We start from the raw sequence: 24,109 nt of genomic DNA on the forward strand, positions 1-24,109 counted from the left end.
AGATGACGTCTAAAGTTGCTTTTAGAAATAAGGCCACTAGGGGTAGTAGGTTCAACAGCGAATTCCAAAATAGTTGTGGACATACCAAAGCTTCTCAGTGCTGCTAACAAATTAGCAAATACTCTTCATCCACTCTAAATTTCATTAAAAGGGTTAAACATTTCTTTCTTCAACAATCTATTTAAGTAGCTAGCAATTTAGTAATAGCTAAATTATACACAAAGATCTCAGGTGCTTTCTTTCAAAGGGTAAGTTAAAAGGATATAATGCTCTATTTGTTCCTCCTTATCCCTTAAATACAGAGGTACTTTAGCAGCTTCAGCTGTAATTGATTTGGAAGGAAAGCACAGTGTGGGGGTAAGTACTGACTTATCACTCAAGAATAGCAATGTGTTCTTAAAGAGCAAAAATTAAGGGGCCACGCAAATTAAACATGTATCACCATCACAGGGGCTTAATTCAGTTCCAAATATGTTAACTCCAAAACACAATTTCCTTATAGCAAAAACAACTACTTTGGGGAAGATGAAAATGCTCTAAAATTGATTGTGGTGATGATTACAAAACTCTGAGTATTCTAAAAACCACTGAGCTGTACACTTTAAATGGGTGAACTATGTGGTATGTGAATTATATCTCAATAAAGCTGTCATTTTTTAAAAAATGAACACTTTGTAATCTACGCATAGCAGATTTTATAACTGCTCTAATTCCACATTAGGCTTTTCAGGCTTTACTAGACTTCGAAATAAGCAGGAAAACACAGAAAAAGTATATTTTATTGGTATTTAGGCCTAGCACAGTTCAAATCAAATAAAATGGAACAGAGCAATTTATTTAATTGAATATAACATATAAACATTTTTTTAAGTTTGTTTTATCATATGATTGTGTTCATGCAAGTACAATCATCAAACTGTCCTTCTAAGCATTTATCATAGCACCACCTTTTATTTGCAGTACTTGATATAAATTTCATTGTCAAACATCTGGCTTTAGCAATGTAAACATTTGCTACAAGTAAACTTTAAAAGATAAAAGTGAATGATACTAATGAATAAATCAAAATAAAACTGAGCATCACATGATATCATTCAACAAAATATTATATAATACTGTTTCAATAAGAACAATTTAATACATTTCACAAAATAGAAGCAAAAGTAAGAAGTAATATGTAAACTCCCAAAATAGTGTTAAAATACTGAAGGATATAATGTAAAATTTACCTCAGAAAAACAAGGGGAAACAACATAACCATGCAGTAAAAATCAATTTGGGTTTAGTAGTGACAATTATTTTAATGCAGACTTCCTAAAATGCATTATGACAAAATGGTTTATTTTCAATCACCCTTCTTAAAAAAATTATCATGTTTAATCATGTAAATTGGGTACTTTATGGGAATTCCACATTTTTTGTCAGTTATGGAACTGTTACCCCAGAAACTTTTCATCTTTTCATCTCTAAACTATTTTTCCAAATGACCAAAAACATTAAATTATCTTCATGAAAATTATCTTATATAAAGTCAAATAATTCCTAAACAAATCATCATAAAAATAAATCTGCCTTAACAGAATAAGTACAGAAAAAGTATATGCATAAGTGCTTGAAAATCACAAATATATTTCAATAAACAGGCAAAAATGTTCGCATTTATCATTACTATTGATGTTTTTGTTTACTTTCTGATTAAAACCAAGAAACAAGTTTTCAAAAAATCAGCAAGAATATTCAGTGCCACTTTGGATTTTTCTGCAATACACAAACAAGTTATATCTCTGTAGTACAAGGCCAACCCTATTTTTACTCTTTAACATAATTGAGTTACAAAGATCTCAGATTTCTAAATCCACTCATAATACTGTGGCAAGCAAAATAAATTTGTTCTTATTGCTCTTATATTCCAGCTTAATCTACAAATGTGAACATTTTTCCACATGTTGTCTCAAACCATAGAGTCTAGAGAGATACCTCTGTTGGTTTCCACAGATAAAATGAAAAAGGAAAAAAAGGAAATTGAAATATTATTTCATCCTCTTAAGTGTCCTTAATATGTTTAGCACTTCAAGCAGCACTTGACACAGCAAGTTTCTTCAAGTGATCCATAAACACTTGTAAACTAACATCATCTGTAAGAATAGGTGCTCCAGACTCCTAGAGGAAAAGAACGATACTTGCTATGATTAAAACATCCCTTAAAATGTTAAAATGCAACAGACAAGGAATCATTGTAAGCAGACTAATGCCTATGCTCCTATTGTAAAAATAATCTGACTGGCCTTTGCCCTTGGTTCCTCTGAGAGTCTCTACATCCTTGGAATGTCCTAATAGTGTCTTATTATTCATGAGCCCCTCTGATCACACCTGAGTTCAGGCTTCAAGATGAGATGAATCAGGATGGGCCAGTCACCAGAAAGATTAACATGTGATCAAAGGGCTGGGGATTTAAGAGAGCCTGACCTCTAAGAAGGGAAAGTGAGGTCACAGGAAGGAAAAGAAGAGGAAGAGAACTGGAGATTCAATCAATCAGGCTTGGTAGTAAAGGAACAAACTCTGGATACCAATGCTCAGTGGAGCTTCCTATCTAACAGATTTATCAATATGCTAGGAGGATAACACAGTCTCATTCCATGGGGAAAGAACACAGAAGCTCTGTATCTGGAGCCCTCCTAGATCTCATTCTGTGCGATCTCTTTGCTGGTTTTTATTTGCAATCTTTGTAATAAAACTGTGATCATAAATACAGTGCTTCTGTGAGTTGTTCTAGGGAGTTGTCAAACCTGAGGAGGGGGGAGGTGTGGGGAGCACTAATAACCCCCAAACACACACACACACACACACACACACACACACACACACACACACACACACACACACACATTTGGAGCTAGTTGGTCAGAAGTGCGGGGATCCCACTTGCAGCTGGCATCTGAAGTTGGGGACAGGTTTGCTGTGAACCATGTCCATTAACTTGTGGAGTCTGCACTGCCCCAAGCGGTCACCACCAGATTTGCACTGCAGAATCAGAATAGCTACGTACCCAACTTAATCTTTACAGTAGTAAAGTGTTCATTTGTCTTGAACGTACTGGAGCTTTATCACTACTAAGGAATAAATACATGCCTTGGTGAGATTACTGCTGCCTGACTACTAAGTAAAATTAAAACTGCACATATTTTGGGGTGCCTGTGTGGCTCAGTCCATTGAGCATTTGACTCTTGAATTCTCTTGAACTCTCTGAGTGGTGGTTTCCACTCAGGTCATGGTCTCCAAGTCTTGGTATCGAGCCCCATGTCCGGCTCTGTGCTCAGTGAGGAATCTGTTTAAGAGATTCTTTCTCCCTCTCCCCCCACGTTGTTCCTCCTCCTGTTCATACACTCTCTCTCAAATAAATAAAATCTTTAAAAAAAAATAAAAACAAAGAAACTGTACATATTTTAACAGACATTCCAGTTGGAAGGAAGCATATTTACAGTATTTTTTTAAATAAACTATGCTGGGCACCTGGGTGGCTCAGTTGGTTAAGTGACTGCCTTCAGCTCAGGACATGATCCTGGAGTCCTTCATCAAGTTCCACTTCAGTCTCCCTGATCAGTAGGAAGTCTGCTTTTCTCTCTGGCCCTCCCCCTTCTCGTGCTTTCTCTCTTTCTCAAATAAATAAATAAAATCTTTAAAAAAATAAAATAAACTATGCTTATCATTTTCATTCAAGTCATTTTAATTGATCTCTGTAGGTCCTAAGTAATTAACAAGAGTTAAGAAAAATTCCTAACTTCTATTTTAATAAAAACTGTGTTGGTACGATGACTTTGGTAATCCAAACCACTAATACTGAAATCTATCGTAGCAAGAAAAAAGTTTTCTGAAAGATTTTCTATGTGGATTTTTAAATTTTTCACCTGATACTCAAGTTCTCATTTATAAGCAAATATAAAAAATCTAAAACATATAAGTAATTTTTCAGAGATCAGCAACTGAATAACAAATAGGAGACTGGGATTTATATCTCTCGAAAATTCTAGTCTGATATTGCCACAGACATGCCATAACCTCTCCTGAATAAAGGAAAATCAATTTTATTACGTGTTTTCAAATTAAAAAAACTTGAAAAACTGGACAATGAAGGGAGACAACAGCACTGGGAATAAGAGTTTGGAGTTTGGGGGGCGCCTGGGTGGCTCAGTGGGTTAAGCCGCTGCCTTCGGCTCAGGTCATGATCTCAGGGTCCTGGGATCGAGTCCCATATCGGGCTCTCTGCTCAGCAGGAAGCCTGCTTCCCTCCCTCTCTCTCTTTGCCTGCCTCTCTGCTTACTTGTGATCTCTCTCTGTCAAATAAATAAATAAATAAATCTTTAAAAAAAAAAAAGAGTTTGGAGTTTGGAGACAGACTGCATCTGCTCAATTCTTTACTCAGCCACTTACTGCCTGTATGACTTTGAGGAAGAGAAGTTACATAATCTCCGTGTGTCTGAGTTTCCTCATTTGTAAAATAAGGATAACAAAAGGACCTATTTCATATGGATGTTATAATGATTAAATGAGTTCAACTGTGTAAAGAAACAGCACCATACCTGACATACACAGCAGGATTAAACATGTGTGAGCTATTATTACCTCTTCTGTGAAATATATTATTTTGTAACACTGAAATATTTTCCCTGATTGTACATTCACAGTTAACACAGAGAAGCAAAGGCCTCAAAAATATGACTGAGACTAATAATAACCTGGTAGCTCTTCCCTTTTTTTTGTAACTATTCCTGACTTTCTTTCAATTTACACATTTTCCACCTCAATTCACCCAATCCCAGATCTATTTCAACCAGTCAAGACAAAATACACATCAATTTTCTAATTTATATACTGTGGAGATCTTATTTGAAATTACAAATACTAATGCTCAACTCAAACTCATCAAATATTTGCAGCTGATCTTAATTTTTCAACTGCACATTTTTTCTTCTTAAAATATATCCATGATTAGGCAGTAAGATCCAAGCTTTCTATCACTCAGTGCATGAAGCTCAGCAGCAGTGGGGAAGCCGTGTTGCAGTGGTGCCCTCTTCAGGCCATCTACGGATAAAACTTACCACTGGGTACTTGATTTCTGACAAAAAGAAAACTAAAGTGTAAGATTGTATAATTTTTAGTAAAATGCTTGGCTACCAAGTTAACTCCCTAAATTGCAATCATCGATTTAGCTTAATGATTAAATATTCATATTCTCCAGTCAGATGGCCTATAGTCAAGTCCAGACCCTGCGTGGTTTAGCTATGTGATCTTAGTTAAGTTACTTAAGCTATTTAAGCCTAATTTCCTCTTCTGAAAAATAGAGTTAATAGTTACCACCCCATGAGAGTGTTTTAATGATTAAACAGAAGTGCATAAGGAGCTGAGCACAGGAACTAAAACAGTACAGATTCAGCTTATCAGTTATTATTATTATTATCTATAAAAATATTAACACTGGGGGGCGCCTGGGTGGCTCAGTGGGTTAAAGCCTCTGCTTTCGGCTCAGGTCGTGGTCCCAGGGTTCTGGGATCGAGCCCCACATCGGGCTCTCTGCTCGGCAGGGAGCCTGCTTCCCTCCCCCCCTCTCTGCCTGCTTCTCTGCCTAATTGTGATCTCTCTCTCTGTCAAATAAATAAATTTAAAAAAAAAAATATTAACACTGGGGCGCCTAGGTGGCTCACCTGTTAAGCATCTGCCTTCGGCTCAGGTCATAATCCCAGGGTCCTGGGATCAAGCCCAGGACTTCCTGCTTAGCGAGAAGCCTGCTACTCCCTCTCCTATTCCCCCTGCTTGTGTGTTCTCTCTCTCTCTCTCTCTTTCAAATAAATAAATATTAATGTAATTTCTCTTACAAAAAGCATAGGCCAATAAAGACCTTAGGGCTCTCATTTATGCCTCTAATGCCTCTACTTACAGGTCATAATAATTAAACTTCAAAGTTTAAAATAGGTTTTCTTTCCTATTTTAAAATATCTTTGGGGCACCCAGGTGGCTCAGTCAGTTAGGCAACCAACTCTTGATTTCACCTCAGGTCATGATCTCAGGGGTTATGGGATTGAGCCCTATATCAGGCTCCACACTCATCGGGGAGTCTGCTTGAGATTCTCTCCCCTTCTCTCTAAAATAAACAAATGAATCTTTAAAAGTAAAATATCTTGGGGCACCTGGGTGGCTCAGTTGTTAAGCGTCTGCTTTCGGCTCAGGTCAAGATCCCAGAGTCCTGGGATCGAACCCCACACCCAGCTCCCTGCTTCTCCCTTTCCCACTCTCCCTGCTTGTGTTCCCTCTCTCGCTATGTCTCTGTCAAATAAATAAATCTTTAAAAAATAAAAATAAAATATCTTAAGACTTATTTTTCCCCATTGATAACAAGGAAAACTAATACCTAATATTTACTGAGTCTTACTGCACATATTATTAAACTCTATAATAGACAAAGAAGAAAAGGCAAAGATGAGTAACTTATAGTTTTCAACTATCAGCCCAGAATGATGCCTCTCCATGTTTACCAGCTCAACAAGTTCTTTATAAACATACCAACTACATCTCCATGTTATAATTTATTCTTTTTTAAGTAGGCCCCAAACCCAATATGGGGCTTGAACTCACAACCCGAGATCAAGAGTCACAAGCTTTACTGATGGAGCCAACCAGGAGCCCCCATGTTGTAATTTAAACCCAGAGAAGCAAGAACCAAATTTTATTTCCATGAACTAAATCATGCTTTTTAATAATGTACAAATTCAGCCACAAAGATATATTTTATTTGGTCTGCATTAATGTGGGCTCACAACACTTTGTTAAAATAAATTATGTAAATGACAACAATCAGCTAGAGGGGAGGAACAGCTACCCCTTCCAGAAAAGGATTTCTGTATTTTTCCTACAAACCCTAGTCCATCCAAGCCTCCCGGCCCCCAAGTATTGCCTCTTCACACTGAGAGTATGAGATTTTCTAAAAAGAACTTTGCCCATTTGTTACTCCCCTGGCCTCTAAGGGCATTTGATAGGGAACCTCTGAGGAATACTATTTTAAAACGTCCTTTAACTTCCCCTTCTCCATTATGACTAATCACCATCTCCATGAACTTTAGTAATTGGTCCTACTTTGCTATCTTCTTGCAATTTTCTTTTCTTAAGTTTCTCTTAAGTTGTGAGATCCAGAACTAAATCCAATGCTCAGATGACTCAACCATAACAGAAAGGCTGATTCATGGTACATTCTGTATTCCAAACTTCCACGTCATAATAGTATACTTGACTCTTCATTTCATAGCAAGTGGAATGGTGAGGTTGATATTGATAATGCGTGCATGCATTACACAGGCATAATTTTTTTCTCTCACATGCTATACCCCTTCCACACTTCCCAAGAATAAGCTCCTTTCCTTGCTATAAAAACCTTACCCTTCAGGAGTTTTAGATCATGGATTCAATTTATCTATATCATAAAGGCTCCTTAACTCTTAAATACCTCCACAAAGCTCCCATACTCTAATCTCTGTTCTCCTGCCCAAATCTATTATACTCAATACATGCTATGTTAAGGCACTGTGGAAAGTCAAAAATTAAAATGACAAAGTCATCACTCCTAAGAGACATCAGAAATGGATGAAAAAAAAGGAATGAAGGGGCAGGCATATTATACCAAATGAATCACGTAATCATCGAAAAAGTTTCATGGATGGTGCCTGGGTGGCTCAGTCAGTTAAACGTCTGCCTTTGGCTCATGTCATGAGTCCCAGGTCCTGGAATTGAGCTCCACATCAAACTCCCTGGTGAGCAGGGTGTCTACTTCTCCCTCTACCCCTCCCCACTGCTTGTGTTCTCTCTCTCTCAAATAAATATCTTTTAAAAAAAGAAAAAGAGAAAGAGAAAGTTTCATGGAGTCAATGAACTTTGAACTCAGCCTTAAAGGATGGCTACCATATAGTGATAGGGACAAGTCACAAAGATGGTAACATGCTTACTGTATTCAAAGTGGAATAAGAAATTCTAAAATTGTAACTAAAAGTGAGAAAACTTCTTTAGATTATGCAATAAAGGACACTCAAAAGCAGTATAAAGAGTCTGTATGTAATTCCGAAGGGGATTATTAAAGATTAAAGATTTTCCTTTTTTTTAAATTTTATGTTATTTATTTATTTAAGAGTGAGCAAGCACGTGAGCCGGGAGAGGGGCAGAGGGAGAGAGAGAATCTGCACTGAGCACAGAGCCCGACCCAGGGCTTGATCTCACGACTCTGAGATCATGACCTAAGCCGAAACCACCAGTCGGGCACTAAACCAACTGAGCCACCCAGGTGCCGCAAAGATTAAAGATTTCTACACAGTTCTCTTGACTTAGAACTGCTTCTAGACCACTGTGGCCACTGTCAAATTGGAAGAAACAGGGCTAAAAGCACTGACAGTCTATGTGAAAAGTAACAAGCACTTGACCTCAGTTAGTAACAGAAAAGGAGACAATGGATAGGAGAAAGAGACCAAACCATTTGTGAATAATTAGGGATAGAAGGGAGAAAATAAAATGCAAATGACTAAAGTTCCAAGTCTTGGGAACTGAGAGAGTAGTGGCGCCCTCTGTAAAAATAGGAAAGTCACGCGGAATAAGATGGTATAAAAGAGATAAATTCAAGTTGGAACATGTTGCTTATAAAATGTCTACAGGAAGCTCCAGTGATGTGTAACAGACAGTTACAGAAATTCCAGTCTACAGCTCAAGGTGAAGTCGAACCAAAGATGGAGATTTGGTTAGCCTCGGATGAAAGCTGAAGCCATAGGGGTTTATGTAATCACCCAGAAAAACAAGGTATGCAAAGAAATCAGGGCAATATTTTGAAGCACCTGTGTATTTTGAGGGAAGGGGCCTTAATCCTAATTACTATATCTTCTACCCATCCTGGACCTCATAGTCATTTAACATTGCTCTAAATTATTGCACTCCCTTTAATGTGTCCATCTTTCTTATCTCCAGTGCTAAATCACCCCCAAAATCTTCCGCCTTTGATGTAATGCCTGAACTACAAAGTATGGTTAAACATAATGGAAGCAAACTATAGAAATTCTTAGGAAATAAAATGGGCCCTCACTGCTATAAAAGCCTTTTATTCGCCTGCTGTTGCTTTCTATTTCTATTTCTAAACAGCTATTTCATATAGCTGTTTTTAAATCTTTTCTATATTCTAGTCCTTTAACCCCAGCATGTCTCACTCTTAGTGAATAATCCACTATTATTTAAAAGAAACAGGCAATTACCCAATATGAGCATTCTGTCCCCAACATTTTTCTCTGTCATTTCCTCTCCTACCATTAGGTTCTGCAGAAGGAAATGTCCTGCCTCCGTACCAATGCTTCAACTCCACACAGTGCTTGTGATCACACTGTCTGCTTTTGAAGATCTTAAACATCTATAAGCTGTTCTTTGGTCAGCACCTTACACTTGGTCTACAAGTGAGTTCTGTGCCCTTATCCTAATAAGAATCATCTTTCTATCCTACTACCCAAACTCAAATTAAATTGCAACCTCCTTACAACCTCCACTTCTTTACCACCCACTAATTCCTTAAAATCTGCCTTGTACTCAACTACTACTTAAAACTGCTTACCAGGACCACAAAAGACTGCCTAGTCTTCAAATCCATCCACCTTTTTAAGTCTTCACCCTTCTTTAAGGTCTGCAGCATCTCGGAATTTGTTAACCCCCTTCCTTCTTTCTATAAAGCCCTCCCTCACCTATTATGACATGGTATGGTATTCTTTTTTGTTTTTCTTTTAAGATTTTATTTATCTATTTGACACAGAGAAACACAGCAAAGAGAGGGAACATGAGCAGGGGGAGTGTTAGAGGGAGAAGCAGGCTTCCCACTGAGCAGGGAGCCCTACGTGGGGCTCGATCCCAGGACCCTGGGATCATGACCCAAGCTGAAGGCAGACGCTTAACAACTGAGCCACCTAGGCGCCCCATGGTATGGTATTATTTTCATTTTCCTTCCACCTCTCTATTTATAAAATACTCCAACCACTTGTAATTCCTCAAGGTTTATCTCATCCTTCTTTTGCCTCTCTATTCCCTCTTGAACAAGTATCCGCTGTGATGATTTTAAGTATCACTTGTCATGATCAATTTTCACATCCTTGCCCTGATCACCAAACCCAAATTTCCTTTTTTTTTTTTTTAAAGATTTTATTTATTTGACAGAGAGAGAGATCACAAATAGGCAGGGAGGCAGGCAGAGAGAGGAGGAAGCAGGCTCTCCGCAGAGCAGAGAGCCCGATGTGGGGCTCGATCCCAGGACCCTGGGATCATGACCTGAGCTGAAGGCAGAGGCTTTAACCCACTGAGCCACCGAGGCACCCCTACCAAACCCAAATTTCTAACAGCCTCCTCAATTTGGCCATCTAAATGTTATCTCAAATTCAGTGTACCTAAAATCAAACATTTCTCTCTGCTTTCCCACTCCCTGGCACATGTTCTCCTAGGTACCCAGGCTCAAAATCCTATTACTACCTTGTTCTCCCTCAACTATTTATTTTTTAAAAATTCAAACTTGTAGAAAAGTTGAGAAAAAAGTACAATGAACACCCACATACTCTACACCTAAACTCTCTGATTAACATTGAATAATTTCCGTAAGTTGAAGACATCATGATATTTTACTCCCTTTATGATAGATCTTCAAGGTCATGGACAATCACCTATATAACTACAACAATAGTACCACAATCAAGAAACGTAATAGTATTATACTAGTAACTGATACACAGTCCATATTCAAATTTCACAAGTTATCCTAATTATGTTCTTTATAGTTGTTTTCTCTAATCCAGAGTCCAATCAGAATTCAGATTTTAGGGGTGCCTGGGTGGCTCTGTGGGTTAAGCCTCTGCCTTCGGCTCAGGTCATGATCTCATGAGGTCCTGGGATCGAGCCCTGCTTCCCCCTCTCTCTCTGCCTGCCTCTCTGCCTACTTGTGATCTCTCTCTATGCCCAATAAATAAATAAAATCTAAAAAAAAAAAAAAATTCAGATTTTGCATTTAGCTGTCTTGCTCTAGAGTAATTTTTACTTCCCTGCAATTTCTAACCAAATCTCACTGGTTCCACTTCTAAAATATCACCAAAATGTATTCCTTTTCACCATCCTGCCTTCATTCCCCCTCATCTGGATTACTTCAAAATAGAGTTTCAATCTACAGACTGCTCCCAATTAACCCTAACATTTGCCTATATTATCTAAGACTCAAATTTGATCCTGTCCAAAAGCCTTCAGTAACATTCTATTATTTACTAAATAAAGACTCAGCTCCTCAGCACTCAACCCTGGCATGTAAGATCCTCTACAATTTAGCCACATGGTACATTTCCAGTTTATTGTTCTATTCATCCTGTGTGCTCTGTACCTTACACGGTCTACACTGCCCTCTACCTGGAATTCCTCGCACAATTTCTACTTCTTGAAATGGTAACCATTCTAAAAGGAAATGTTCCCTTTTCAGATCACACAGTCTCCTGCTGCCACCATGTGCTCTCTTCAAAGCCCTCTTCCTCTGCTAAACCCTGTAATATTTTTCTAAATATCTTTCTAAAAGGAACATATCTCATACTGACTTATATTTTAATTACTTAAAGATATGTATATTATCTCTAATGCTAGATTACCAGCTCCTTAAAAGCAGAGATGATCAAAGTGATGAATCACTAAATTCTACCTGTGAAAGCAATATTACACTATATGTTAACTAACTAGAATTTAAACTAAAATGTTGAAACATTAAAAAGAAAAAAAAAAGCAAGGATGATCACTATGGACTGGAAAGTACCAATACACAGTCCTGTATATTGGATACTTGATAAATGCTGATATGTTGTACCAAGAGGTAGGACTTGTAACAAATCAAAATATATTAACAGAGATTTCCAGGCCTCCACCTCTCTTGTTCAATTATAATCCCTGACCTCTTCCAATTTATTATATGTGGCCTTTTATAGTTCATGTCCTAGCATTAAGCTTAAATCGTCACTCCCTATATTATACACTGTATTGCTTTTTATCTCAAGGGCGTAGTCCTAAACTAGGAATATGAAGGAATTCTACCTATTTGATATGATCACTTTTTACTTTCTCTGGTGCCACCAAATGCTAATTCTATTTTCTACTCATTTTTTCATTACTCTGCCAAAAGAAATCATTAGCAAATACATAGGGGAAAATATAGCTCTCACTAAAATAACAAACTATAAATATACGTGAAATAATTTCCAATATCCACTATTTATACTTACCTGTCCCCAGGCATACATATTATTATGAGTCTGGGAAGGGTTGACTTTTGAAAGCAGGAAACGGGCCTTAAAAGCAAAGATGAAATAACGTTATCCATCAAAAATAGATTTAATCAATATGAGCTGAACAAACACATTACGTGATCTAAAATCAACTTTATTTAATATGTTTTGGTAAAATTAATTTTATTTAAAGGCAACTTTCAAAAAAATAAACTAAATTTTGGAAATATGTGGGCCACTACATGTTACAAATAAATAAATGCAGTCTCTTCTCTCCAAATCATACATTCATAACAAATAATAAACTGTTGAATCCAAAACTGAGCAGATAAAATTTATGTGTGCAACAAGATTAGTGTGGAATGTACTAAACACCTGGTCAAAACATCATCAGAGATTTGAAAAAGCAAAAAGTACCCTATACATTCTTTTACTTTAAACAATGACTCTCAAACTTTCTTAGACTGTAGGCTATTCCATAAGACAACTTACCCAATATTTTAACCATCTCTCCACTAAGCCTTATAATCATGAAAAGCAGAATAAAAGAGGAAAACAGCACCACACATGATGAGACATCAAGGAGAAAACTAGGCATAAATTATTATTTCACACTGGAAAAACACAGGCAGTCATATCTTCTGAAATTTAGTATCACACAAAATCTTTTTCTACTCTACGAGTAAGTAGTTTAACACCAGAGCACTGGCTTTGAAGTGAGAACACCTAAATTCAAATACTAGCTTCTCCATTTACTGTGTTTCCTTGGCCACAAGTAACATAAGTCTTGGTGTTATTATCTGTAAAATGCAGATAACAACAGCACTGTTAGGAGGATCAAATGAGATAAGGTGTATAAAATACTAACAGCTTTGCAAATTCTCAATACATGGTATATTAGAAATACAATAAAGCTCTAAAAATAACTGCTACCATTTCTGAATAATAGCTACTTATATTTACCACCTATTTTATAATACTGTGCTAAGCACTAGGGAAACAATAAACAAAGCAAGGTCCCTGCCTTCAGCAAGTGAAAGAAACTTACAATAACCTATAATTAACTTATTATAGTTCTAATAAAATTACAAGGAAGAAATAAAAATTATTTTAAGAGTATATGTTAAGGGATTAAAAAAAAAAGAGTATATGTTAAGGAATAGTCAAACTATGGGAAGAACCTAGATGTCCATCAACAGATGAATGGATGAAGAAGATATGGTATATATACACAATGGAATACTATGCAACCATCAAAAAACCCCGAAATCTTACCATTTACAATGAAGTGGATGCAACTAGAGGGTATTATGCTAAGCAAAATAAGTCAATCAGAGAAAGACAATTATCATATGATCTCTCTGGTATGAGGAATTTTGGGGGTATAGGCAAGGAAAAAATTGAACAAGATGGGATCAGGAAGGAGACAAACTGTAAGAGACTCTAACAAAACAAACTGAGGGTTGCTGGGGGAAGGGGGGTAGGGAGAGAGTGGTTGGGTTATGGACATTGGGGAGGGTATGTGCTATGGCGAGTGCTGTGAAACGTGTAAGCCTGATAATTCACAGACCTGTACCCCTGGGGCAAATAATACATTATATGTTAATTTAAAAATTAAAAATAAATAAATGAATAAATAAATAAATAAAACAGTATATGTTAAGGGGTCTTAAGCCTAGCCTTCTGAAAGGTCCTGAAGGGCCGTGTGTATATGTACATATACCTTATTAAATCCTCCTAACTCTAAAAACCACAAAGCCTTCTGTAATATAATGCTTTCCCATTACATGACATTTTCTAGAGCACTGAAATGACAGAATGAGGAAAACAGAAAATGTTACCGTGAAGTTCATATTCATAGGCTTCCTCACTAAATAAACAGATTTAACAGAATTATACTAAAAAAGGTACACTACATTTTCTTCCAAGTTGTTCTTCTTGCTTGACTAAAGCGGATGTGCCACCATAACATCATCCTGGCTCCGTTATTAAACGTGGGCTGGTGGCAGAAGGTGGTAGAAACTGCTACCTTTAGGCAGCAGGTCAATAATCACTGCTTTGCTCTCAATGCTAAAACAAAAAAAACCTTCTACCCATCTCCTTCCCCTTTCCTTGCCTTATGAAACAGTCTTTTCAAATTAAAGTCAGAAAGCAAGTAGGAACAACTCATTACAATACTAACAACAAAACATTAACTATACTCACCTGGCTACCTCCATGTTCAGTGTCGATGTATCTCGGCATTGGAAATCTGGAGTGAAGAATCTCCTGTGCATCATCCACTGGGGCTTGTAGAAGATGGCGGAAATTTTCATATTCTGGCATGTCCTGGTATCCTGACTTGCGCCACTGTGCAATGGTCTAATTTTAAGGCAATTAAAGGAATTATTAATTTCTTGCCGACTCAAAACCTTTAAGAGGTTTTTCCAAAAGAACTGATCCTCAGAAAATAAGAAAATTATAATCATTGTTTCATTTATCAGTTACCAAATCAAGAACACTAATTTTGGTATCCTTGGGTAAATAGATAAAAAATTAGAATATTTCTTCTCCTTTAAAAGTAAAAAGAAATAATAAACCAGAAAAAATTTTAAACATTATATTTTTAGCTAAAACCTATTTATTTAAGTTTATGATGAACAAGGGGGACTTCTATTAACAGAAGATTTCCCAGAGACTTCAAAATTAACCACCTACTATTATAAAGTCTTTATCAATGGCTTTACATTCTGGCAAGATAGATAAACAGAAAAAATTTAGTGATGATAGCAATAACATAAAGACAACAGACCTGTAGAAGAGCATCTCAATCAATTCTTTAATTAAGGCAAATGACTCCAAAAATCATGTAATTAAATCATCCAAAAATTTAAATTTGTCTTCGTTTCTAACTTAACTGCATCAGTCAATATGTACTCTATATGGCTTTATATTCCTGTATTTAACAGAGGAATAGTGATGTGCATTTCAGATTTTTCCTTTAAGCACATTAACAAGCTATTTTAAAAAAAAGCAGCAAAATACCTCACTCTGTCATATAATAGGCATTATCCTTAAAAATTAAAGTATGGGGAGGGGTGCCTGGGTGGCTCAGTGGGTTAGAGCCTCTGCCTTCAGCTCGGGTCATGATCCCAGGGTCCAGGGATCGAGCCCCGCGTCAGGCTCTCTGCTCGGCGGGGAGACTGCTTCCTCATCTCTCTCTGCCTGCCTCTCTGTCTACTTGTGATCTCTATATGTCAAATAAATAAATAAAATCTTTTAATAAATAAATAAATAAATAAAAATTAAAGTACAGGGGCACCTGGGTGGCTCAGTGGGTTAAAGCCTCTGCCTTCAGCTCAGGTCATGATCTCAGGGTCCTGGGATCAAGCCCCGCATCAGGCTCTCTGCTCAGCAGGGAGCCTGCTTCCCCCTCTCTCTGCCTCTCTGCCTACTTATGATCTCTCTCATTGTCAAATAAATAAATAAAATCTTAAAAAATATATATATATTAGTACTGGTACCAATTAAAAATAATAATCAATAAATCTTTTAAAAGACCTAGATCATATTACTTAAAGGATATTTTGAGTACACTTCCACAATTACAGTACAAATCTAAAATCATTTATAATTAAAATAATAGGAAAAATAAATCTGCACAAGTTACTAGAATTCTAGACTATAAGTTTGAGTGTGGGTCTGTGAAAAAAGAATCTCTGTATCTTTCAAGGCATCCAGAATACAATGCTTTCTTATACAGAGAAAACATTTTAATTACTGGCTGAACAAATAATGCAGGAATGAACAGAGTTCTGCTAAATACTTGGACTAAAGCTTAATGGCTACTCAGATATTCTGCTCTTTTCAATCATGTACACATTCCAATTAAGTAAAGGTATAAAGTTTACTTCTAATTCACTTATGATTTATTTTTTTTTAAGGATTGTATTTATTTGACAGGGATCACAAGCAGGCAAAGAGAAAGAGAGAGGAGGAAGCAAAGCTCCCTGCTGAGCAGAGAGCCTGATGCGGGGCTCAATCCCAGGACCCTGGGATCATGACCTGAGGCTTTAAACCGCTGAGCCACCCAGGCGCCCCACACTTATGCTTTAAATGAGTTTTCAGATCATGTGGAATAAATTTTTTAAATACTTTCAGCGCATTAAATGGAATACTTTTTAAATGATTACATCAAATAATGAAAGGGAGACCCTCCCTACTGACAAAGGCTTTTCCCTTCTCAGTGTCTCAGGTAAAAACCAGAAGTATGGCATGCCTAAGTACACATCAATGCTTTTAATTTCACAGCACTATGCTTTGTGTAAAATCCATTTATCGAATCGTACATGGACAAATGGACAAAACAAGCACAGGTAGGTCAACTGCAAATGAAGTCTAAAAACCTGTGGCAGAAAGAACCATATTTTATACCTGTTATATAAAAATGGAAATAAAAGTTTATCAGAGAAGAAACAGTAGTCATAGATAAAGAAGAGAAAGCTTCCATGAACAAAAAGACTCTACTGCACATATGTGCATAGCTTTTAATGTCATGGAATCTTACCTCACCATGATAAATCAAAATCTGGAAGAACGTGTCCATGAGAAGAATGCGATCTGCAAGAATGCTGCTGCTATCAAGAAGAACCGGCTAACAGAAAAAAACAATGAGAGAACAGGAAGATGGAAAAATAAATAAATTAAAGTTACAAAACAGATCTTTCGAGAATATCCTTAACATTTTAAATTTATATCTTAAAACTCGAAAACATCTTGCTATCATGAATTCTTTTTTTATGTTAATTTTTTAAATTTTTTATTAACATATAATGTATTATTAGCCCCAGGGGTACAGGTCTTGGGAATCACCAGGTTTACGCACTTCACAGCACTCACCATAGGCTATCATGAATTCTTGCAGTACATTCTAATTTTCTAAGAAGTCACAAAAACAGAGATAACAATTAAAAAACAGAGTAGAGCCAAGAGGAAATCAGGAAATTTCCACTCCTAAGCCTGATGATGGCCCCACTGAGTGAGAGGGGAGAGGCTTGGGAAAGAGCAAATTTAGAGATGGAAAAACAGTTCAGAGTAGGAAATGTAAGGGAGTGGCCAGAACTAATGACATAAATTTTGATATCACATGCATGAAGATGGTAATGAAAGCTATGTGATCATATCACATCACAGTATATATCTATACCACAGAAAGGGAATACAGAGCAAATGCCAGAGACTTGGCCCTGGAGCATGCCAACACTTCAAAAGATCTGAAAAGGAGAAGTCAGCAAAAGGAAACTGAGAAGGAACAGGCAGTGATTAGGTAGGTATTGCAGGTGTCAGAGAAGCTTTAAACAAAAGGTTTTCGAGAAGAGTCCTCATTAGATAAATAAATGCTGTCGAGAGTTCTGGCAAGACGTAGGACATTGGTGACCTGGTAAGAGTTGTTTTAGTGTAATGTTAAGGACAAGAATCTGAATAATGTAGGTTGAGAAGAGAATGTGAGGTGAGATCATCATATAGACAACAGGTAACTTTCTGAGTTTAGCTGCAACTGAGACCAGAGAAATGGGTGGCAATTAGAGAAAATGTGAAGTCAAGAGTGGTTCTGTCTGTTGGGTTTTTTTTTTTCTTTTTTTAAAAATTAACATATAATGTATTATTAGCCCCATGGGTACAGGTCTGTGAATCATCAGGCTTACACACTACAGAGCACTCACCATAGCATATACCCTCCCCAGTGTCCATAATCCAATCACCCTGTCTGTTGGTTTTTAACGTGAATGTGACTCAGGTTTCTTTGCTAATGAGAATGATCCAGAGGAAGAGCAAGGGATGATGGAAGAAAGAGAATAACTCCAAAAGCAAACCCCTAAGTAAATGAAGCTAATGGGATTCATGGATTAAATGGGAAGGCTGGAATTTAACAGGAGCAGACTGTAGAGACTGTGGGATTCCAAATTTCCTCTAAACACTAATGTACATTTTCTAAATATCTATAATTTACATGTATTACTCTGAAATAAGAAAAAAAAATCTTTAAAACTTTCTTTCCTGATTCAAAGAACTATAAAACCTAATACATAGCTAGACCATCACATTAACAATATATATTTTCCAAGAAAGAAGACACTATGACAAACTACTAAAAACAATTATAGTAACAAAATGCTTTATACACTATTTTTTACAAAACAATAATAAAGGAATCATGAGAGATCATTAATCAGGAGATATTATAAATATTCTCTTTATGTTGACCATTTTTAAATATTTTTAAATATAGTCATTGCATACTTATAAGTGGTAAAACAGACAATTTTAACTTCAAGATAGAAAAACTTTATTTAACAATTGGTTAAAGTAAGTGGAACAGTTTGCTAAGATATCTAAATGCATGACTTTATTATTACCTTTTTAAATATACATCTTTATAATCAACTGTATCTATGATCAAAAAAAGCTACAGGAGAATGAGATGATATTTAAGCAAGAGATTTTCTTTGGACAGAATGTCCTAATTATCAGACAGCATACTCTGGAATAAGCTACAGGTTCTAGAATCATCATTACCATCATCATCATTAAAGACATAAGAATAATCATAAAACCTAGAGGATTTGATCAACGAAATTACACAAATTTATCTTAAAAGTCTCTCCCACCTCACTTTTTATAATTTTAAAATAATTTCCTAGTGCAACCTAGCATATAGTAAGCACTCAAATATTTTTTTTAGCACTCAAATATTTTTAAGTGAATATATGAATAGCCTAACTTCTTGAACTAACTTCCTGTATTTAGTAACTATATTCCAGGAAAAACTTAGTTGTTTTCACTTTTTAATCACACATATCACATTAATGAAACCAATTTTTATTTTCTGCCTCTCTTACCTCTGGGGGTCCACTAAAAGAATATGCATACAGAATAGGCTGAATCATAATTAGAGACTGGGTCAAATCTTGACGCATAAAATGGTGACGATAATATGAACTTTCATCAGGACTATTGTTAAAAACTTGTAAGAAAGGAGATCTTCTTAAATGAAACATAAACTACAAGAAAAAACATGTGAGATAGCTTTTACTGATTTTACTGCAATAGGAGTTTACTATTATAAAAGCATTTGATTAGAACTATTAAGACAAAACAAGTTACAATAAGGACATTCTAAATTGTATTCTTAAGAATCTTATTCATGATCTTTATCAGTTACTTGAAAATACAACAATAAAAAAATTAAAGTAAAAGAGATGACTCAAAAGGACATGACTAGGAACAAAAAACTCCTCGCTCAGATCTAAGTTATTCAGAGGCTGATAGTACATGGTACTTTATCAGCATTGTTTTTATCCCCTATCTCTCTGGCCACGTCTCTGAACTTCTTTATTACTATTCCATACCACCATCAAAAGACTCCAAGAGAATATAAAAATAGATTAACAGATTTTCTACTTTTTGAGAGCTCCCAAAAGTTGCACTGGGAAGGGTCTGCAATGATTTGGGGGAGGAAAAAAAAAAAGGACTTAAATACACCCACTTGTTTCTTAACTTAAGTTCTTCCTCATTCCTAAGAAACACTCTTTAGACTTGTTTCATTACTTCTTTCTCCTTTCACTTTCCTTCTACCCACTCCTCATATGAAAGAGATCAAAATGGGTAAGAGTCTGGCCTGAATAAAGGACAGCAAAATTGTGCTTTGATACAATCAAAGGGTCTCATATACAATCAATAGAATTAGCTCTCCAAAGAACTCTTACTTGTCTTTCAGTTACTTCTCTCCACTTCCCTCTGCCCTTAGGGCTCAAGTGCCAACATGATGCCCCTGCCTGAGACTCATTCCACAAGTCTCTCCCAGCATATGACACTCAGTGACACTTTCATTCCTTTTCTGTTCAGTGATCAGAATTCACTGAGAGGCTCTCTCAACCCTTACCACTTCAGCCATTTCTGTTTACTCACAGCAATGTGTAATTGGTAAATCTGGGGGTAGATATTTCAGAAATAAAAACCTTCTCTAAATTTAGTCTATGTTACCTTTTAGAAGAGCATTAGGCTGTGAAAGCCCAAAGAAAAGAACTATTTCTGGGCCCTCTGTGATTTCCAATAGAGGGGAAAAAATAAGAGGCCCAGATCTCTCAGGAGATCTATCAACTGTCAAAAGCCTAAAAAGAAGGCTTGGAGTTGGGAGAGAAGAGAAAGAAAGGAAACAGTTCGGCATTCAATCAATACTGAGGCTAATGCCCACATTCTCTTTCCTATTAGTTTCTGCTACTAATATGAGGCCTGAGAAAGGGTTTTGCCTGCCTTAAGACAAAGAGACTCCGCCCTTTCCTAGTTCTCCAAATCTGCAACCAGAGGTTTAGGGACATCTCCCTGTATAACATGAAGTTTCTACACTACAGATCAATAAAAAAAATGAGAGTTAGTTCTGAAAACAAAGTTGAAGCTTTGAGCAAGGTGTTCATGGGCTAAAATTTGAATTTCCACATCTCAATATAATCATCTTTCCAGGCTAAGCTAAAATGACACCTCTTCTATAAAGATGTATCACACCATTCACTTGGAAGGATTCCTTTAAGTTTCCTTTAAATTTTGTATATCTCTCATAGCATTTCTCCCTTTCTGTTCTGTGTTATACATATTTCAGATCTTACCCTTCAGACTAAAAGCGTCTGGAAAGTAAGATCTGTGGCAGTCATCTTTATTCTCCTAAAGTTCTTTTCTTCAAGAACTCAGCTGAATAAATGTTCTCTGTTACTTATCATATAAACAACCTAGACTTTCAAAAAATATCTATCAAAATAAGACAGGTAGAGTCTACAACCCAAGTGGAAAAAGTCCTGTAAGATAAATCAAATTAGCTTCGTTTTTATTTACCTGGTATATCCCCATAAAATTGTTCTCAGGTAATGGTACCATACTGTAAAACTAACTGGTCAAGTTACTACCTTTTGGTACTACTGTAATTAGATAGATCCCTTATATCAGACAGAAAGCTAATCTACCTCACACCTAATTCTACTCCAGAGTAGAGTTCTAGTGCAAGTTTCTTTCACCACAAATAAATGACTGTTTTGAAGGCCCTCATAAACATATTATATGCTTTTCAATGACTACACAAGCACAATATTAATTTCTTAGCTATCCCAAAACTTAAAACACTACCAAAAGAATAACCCAATACAACAGGTCCTATATTCTTATACAACACAGAAAGTGAGACCCAATGTTATACTGTCAACACTAAGAAAAGAACATGGACTTTTTATCTACTCACCTGTGGATAAAGGGAGAAAGTTTCTGAAAATCTGAAGGAACTTGGATCATCTTTGTGATATTCTCCAAATTTCTGACACTAAATAAAATAAAATAAAATAAAATGTGTTAGTAATATATTCCCTGGAATATAAATAACTCTCTTACCTATAAATATTCTATTTTTTAAAAGTTATTACTCTTGGGGTACCTTGGTGGCTCAATTAGTTAAGCATCTGCCTTCTGCTAAGGTCATGATCCCAGGGTCCTGGGATTGAGCCCCTACTCGGGGCTTCCTGCTCAGCAGGGAGTCCACTTCTCCCTCTCCCTCTGCCTCTCCCCTCTCCTAGCACTCTCTCTCTCTCTCAAATAAATAAATTAAAAATATTTTTTTAAAAAAGAGCTATTACTCTTTAGAAGGCAGATACTTGATATGGGATAAAATTGGAATTTACTTACCAAGAGAAGGATTCCACCAAAAGAAATACATTTGAATTTAAGCAGCAAACAAAACATTGCTCCAATGCAGTAACAACCCATCTTCAATGTTTGGATTTTTTTTTTAACTAAGCATCTCTGATAGCAAATAAAGAGTTCTTAGATAATGGCCAAAAGAGCTCAATATGTGCCCCTTAAGACTCTGCCTATGAAGGACAAGAGCCTACTGACAGAAAGATGCAACTATCAAAATACCATAGTGGTTATAACAAAAGCAAGTCGATGATATAAAACTGTACAATAGAAACAATGCCAAAAGAGAAAGAAGAGCTGAGGAAAAAATCTGAGTTGAACAGGTAAACTGGTAAACAAAGAAAAAACACAAAGGCTGAAATTAGAAGGAAATAAAGTAAAGGGAAGCACATACACTGGCAAGCAAGAAAGCCCTCCATAAGAATGTGACAAAAGGCAACTAAATAACTGAGATAATCCATGAGAAAGTGCTTAGCACAATGACTAACACTAAGCACTCAGCAAACATTAGCTTCCTCTTCTTGTTCTTGTGCAGTCTCTAATCTGAAAAAATGTTTACGGTACTTCTGTAATCGGTCTATATCCTGGCAGTGTTCAGCATAGCATTCACATATGATCAAGGGCACAAATAACAAGTAAAAACTAGCAAAGAGTTTGCTGCTATAGTTAGTGCAGTTGCTTTTGCTTCCTGGAATGTCCAACTATATGATTTGTGTAGTTATCTGTGCTGTATAGAGCACACAAAAAGGCATAATTGGTTTGATTACATTTTTGGCTTCTGAGGAAATTCATTTCAGAACCACTGTCATGCAAGAAAAGCTATAGTTGTAGAGCTAATCCTCCGAAAATAGATCTTGGTATCTGGAAATAAGAGTACTGTTTCTTTAATGCCCCTAATAATACTTCACTGACGAACTTACAGATTAAGAGAGTAATCTCCACTGTACAATATGATAGCCACAGCTATATGCAGCAATTTAAATAAACTGAAATTAAATAAAATTCCAGCTCCTCTCAATTGCACTAGCCATATATCAAGTGCTCAACAGCTCTATGTGCGTAGTGAACACTTCTGTAATGGACAGTGCAGATTACACATTTTCACCATTGCAGAAAGCTCTCCTGATTTGCTGATCTGAATATCAGATACTCTTGAAATCTAAAATGTCAAATACACTGAAATACACTGAAAAGATACTGTGAGCAAAACCAGTAGTCACACATTATTCAGAACTACTGATAGCATTACAATATATACATTTTAAACTGTGCCTGGAATTCTGTTAAAGTGTTAGGAAAATCTGATGTTATGGTTAATCAGGGTAACAAAAACATTGTTGACTTTTATGCTTGGATAACCAGGGATGCCCAAAAGGCTAATTTTTAGAGTGGGATATATTTGATACTTATGTCCATTTTTGCTTATATTATGAATATTTATTTTCATATCACTAAATATAATCATTTCATTTTTAATGGCTGACTAGGATTGCACTATATTAAAATATATACCATAAAAATCTTATCCAATCCCTCATTATTAGCATTTATATTTATCCTGTTTTATCTCGAGAATAAATTCTTAGAGGTAGAATTTCTAGGTAAAAGGCAGTTTTGTTTTGTTTTTTTTAAAGATTTATTTATTTATTTGACAGATCACAAGTAGGCAGAGAAAGAGAGGAAGGAAAGCAGGCTCCCTGCTGAGCAGAGCCCGACGCGCATCTCAATCCCAGGACCCTGGGATCAGGACCTGAGCTGAAGGCAGAGGCTTTCACCCACTGAGCCACCCAGGCACCCCTAAAAGGCAGTTTTTAAGCTTCTGTTGTATGTCATCAATTGCCTTCTATATATAAGGTTATACAGATGTTTACAATACAGCTCATACTTCAAACCTACAAGCTGTCCGTTTCCTGAATACAACCAACTTTTAAGCTTTACTGTGTTTTTCTAATTCTTACCAGTTTAACAGATAAAAATTATTATCTTCTATTTTCTAACATTGATTATAAATAAGATGGGTAATTTTTTCATATGTTGACTGGTCACTTGCATTCCTTCTTTGGCTAATTCCTTATTCATGACCTTTACTGATT

General features: G+C 36.2%; 1 protein-coding gene across 1 annotated transcript in view; it reads right to left on the minus strand.

Annotated features, from left to right (window-relative positions):
• Positions 1 to 759: 759 nt before the first annotated feature.
• Positions 760 to 24,109, minus strand: part of SEC23A (SEC23 homolog A, COPII coat complex component) — a 63,634-nt gene continuing 40,284 nt past the window's right edge. The window contains exons 15-20 of the mRNA XM_080808019.1: positions 21,568 to 21,645; positions 19,181 to 19,342; positions 16,849 to 16,935; positions 14,508 to 14,663; positions 12,300 to 12,365; positions 760 to 2,160 (exon numbers count right to left, since the gene is read on the minus strand). Of these exons, the coding sequence (XP_080664145.1) occupies positions 2,071 to 2,160; positions 12,300 to 12,365; positions 14,508 to 14,663; positions 16,849 to 16,935; positions 19,181 to 19,342; positions 21,568 to 21,645 (639 nt within the window). The 3' untranslated portion in view covers positions 760 to 2,070. The remainder of the gene's footprint in view (positions 2,161 to 12,299; positions 12,366 to 14,507; positions 14,664 to 16,848; positions 16,936 to 19,180; positions 19,343 to 21,567; positions 21,646 to 24,109) is intronic.

Source organism: Martes martes (genome assembly GCF_963455335.1).
Source record: "Martes martes genome assembly, chromosome: 7".
Lineage (NCBI taxonomy): Eukaryota > Metazoa > Chordata > Mammalia > Carnivora > Mustelidae > Martes > Martes martes.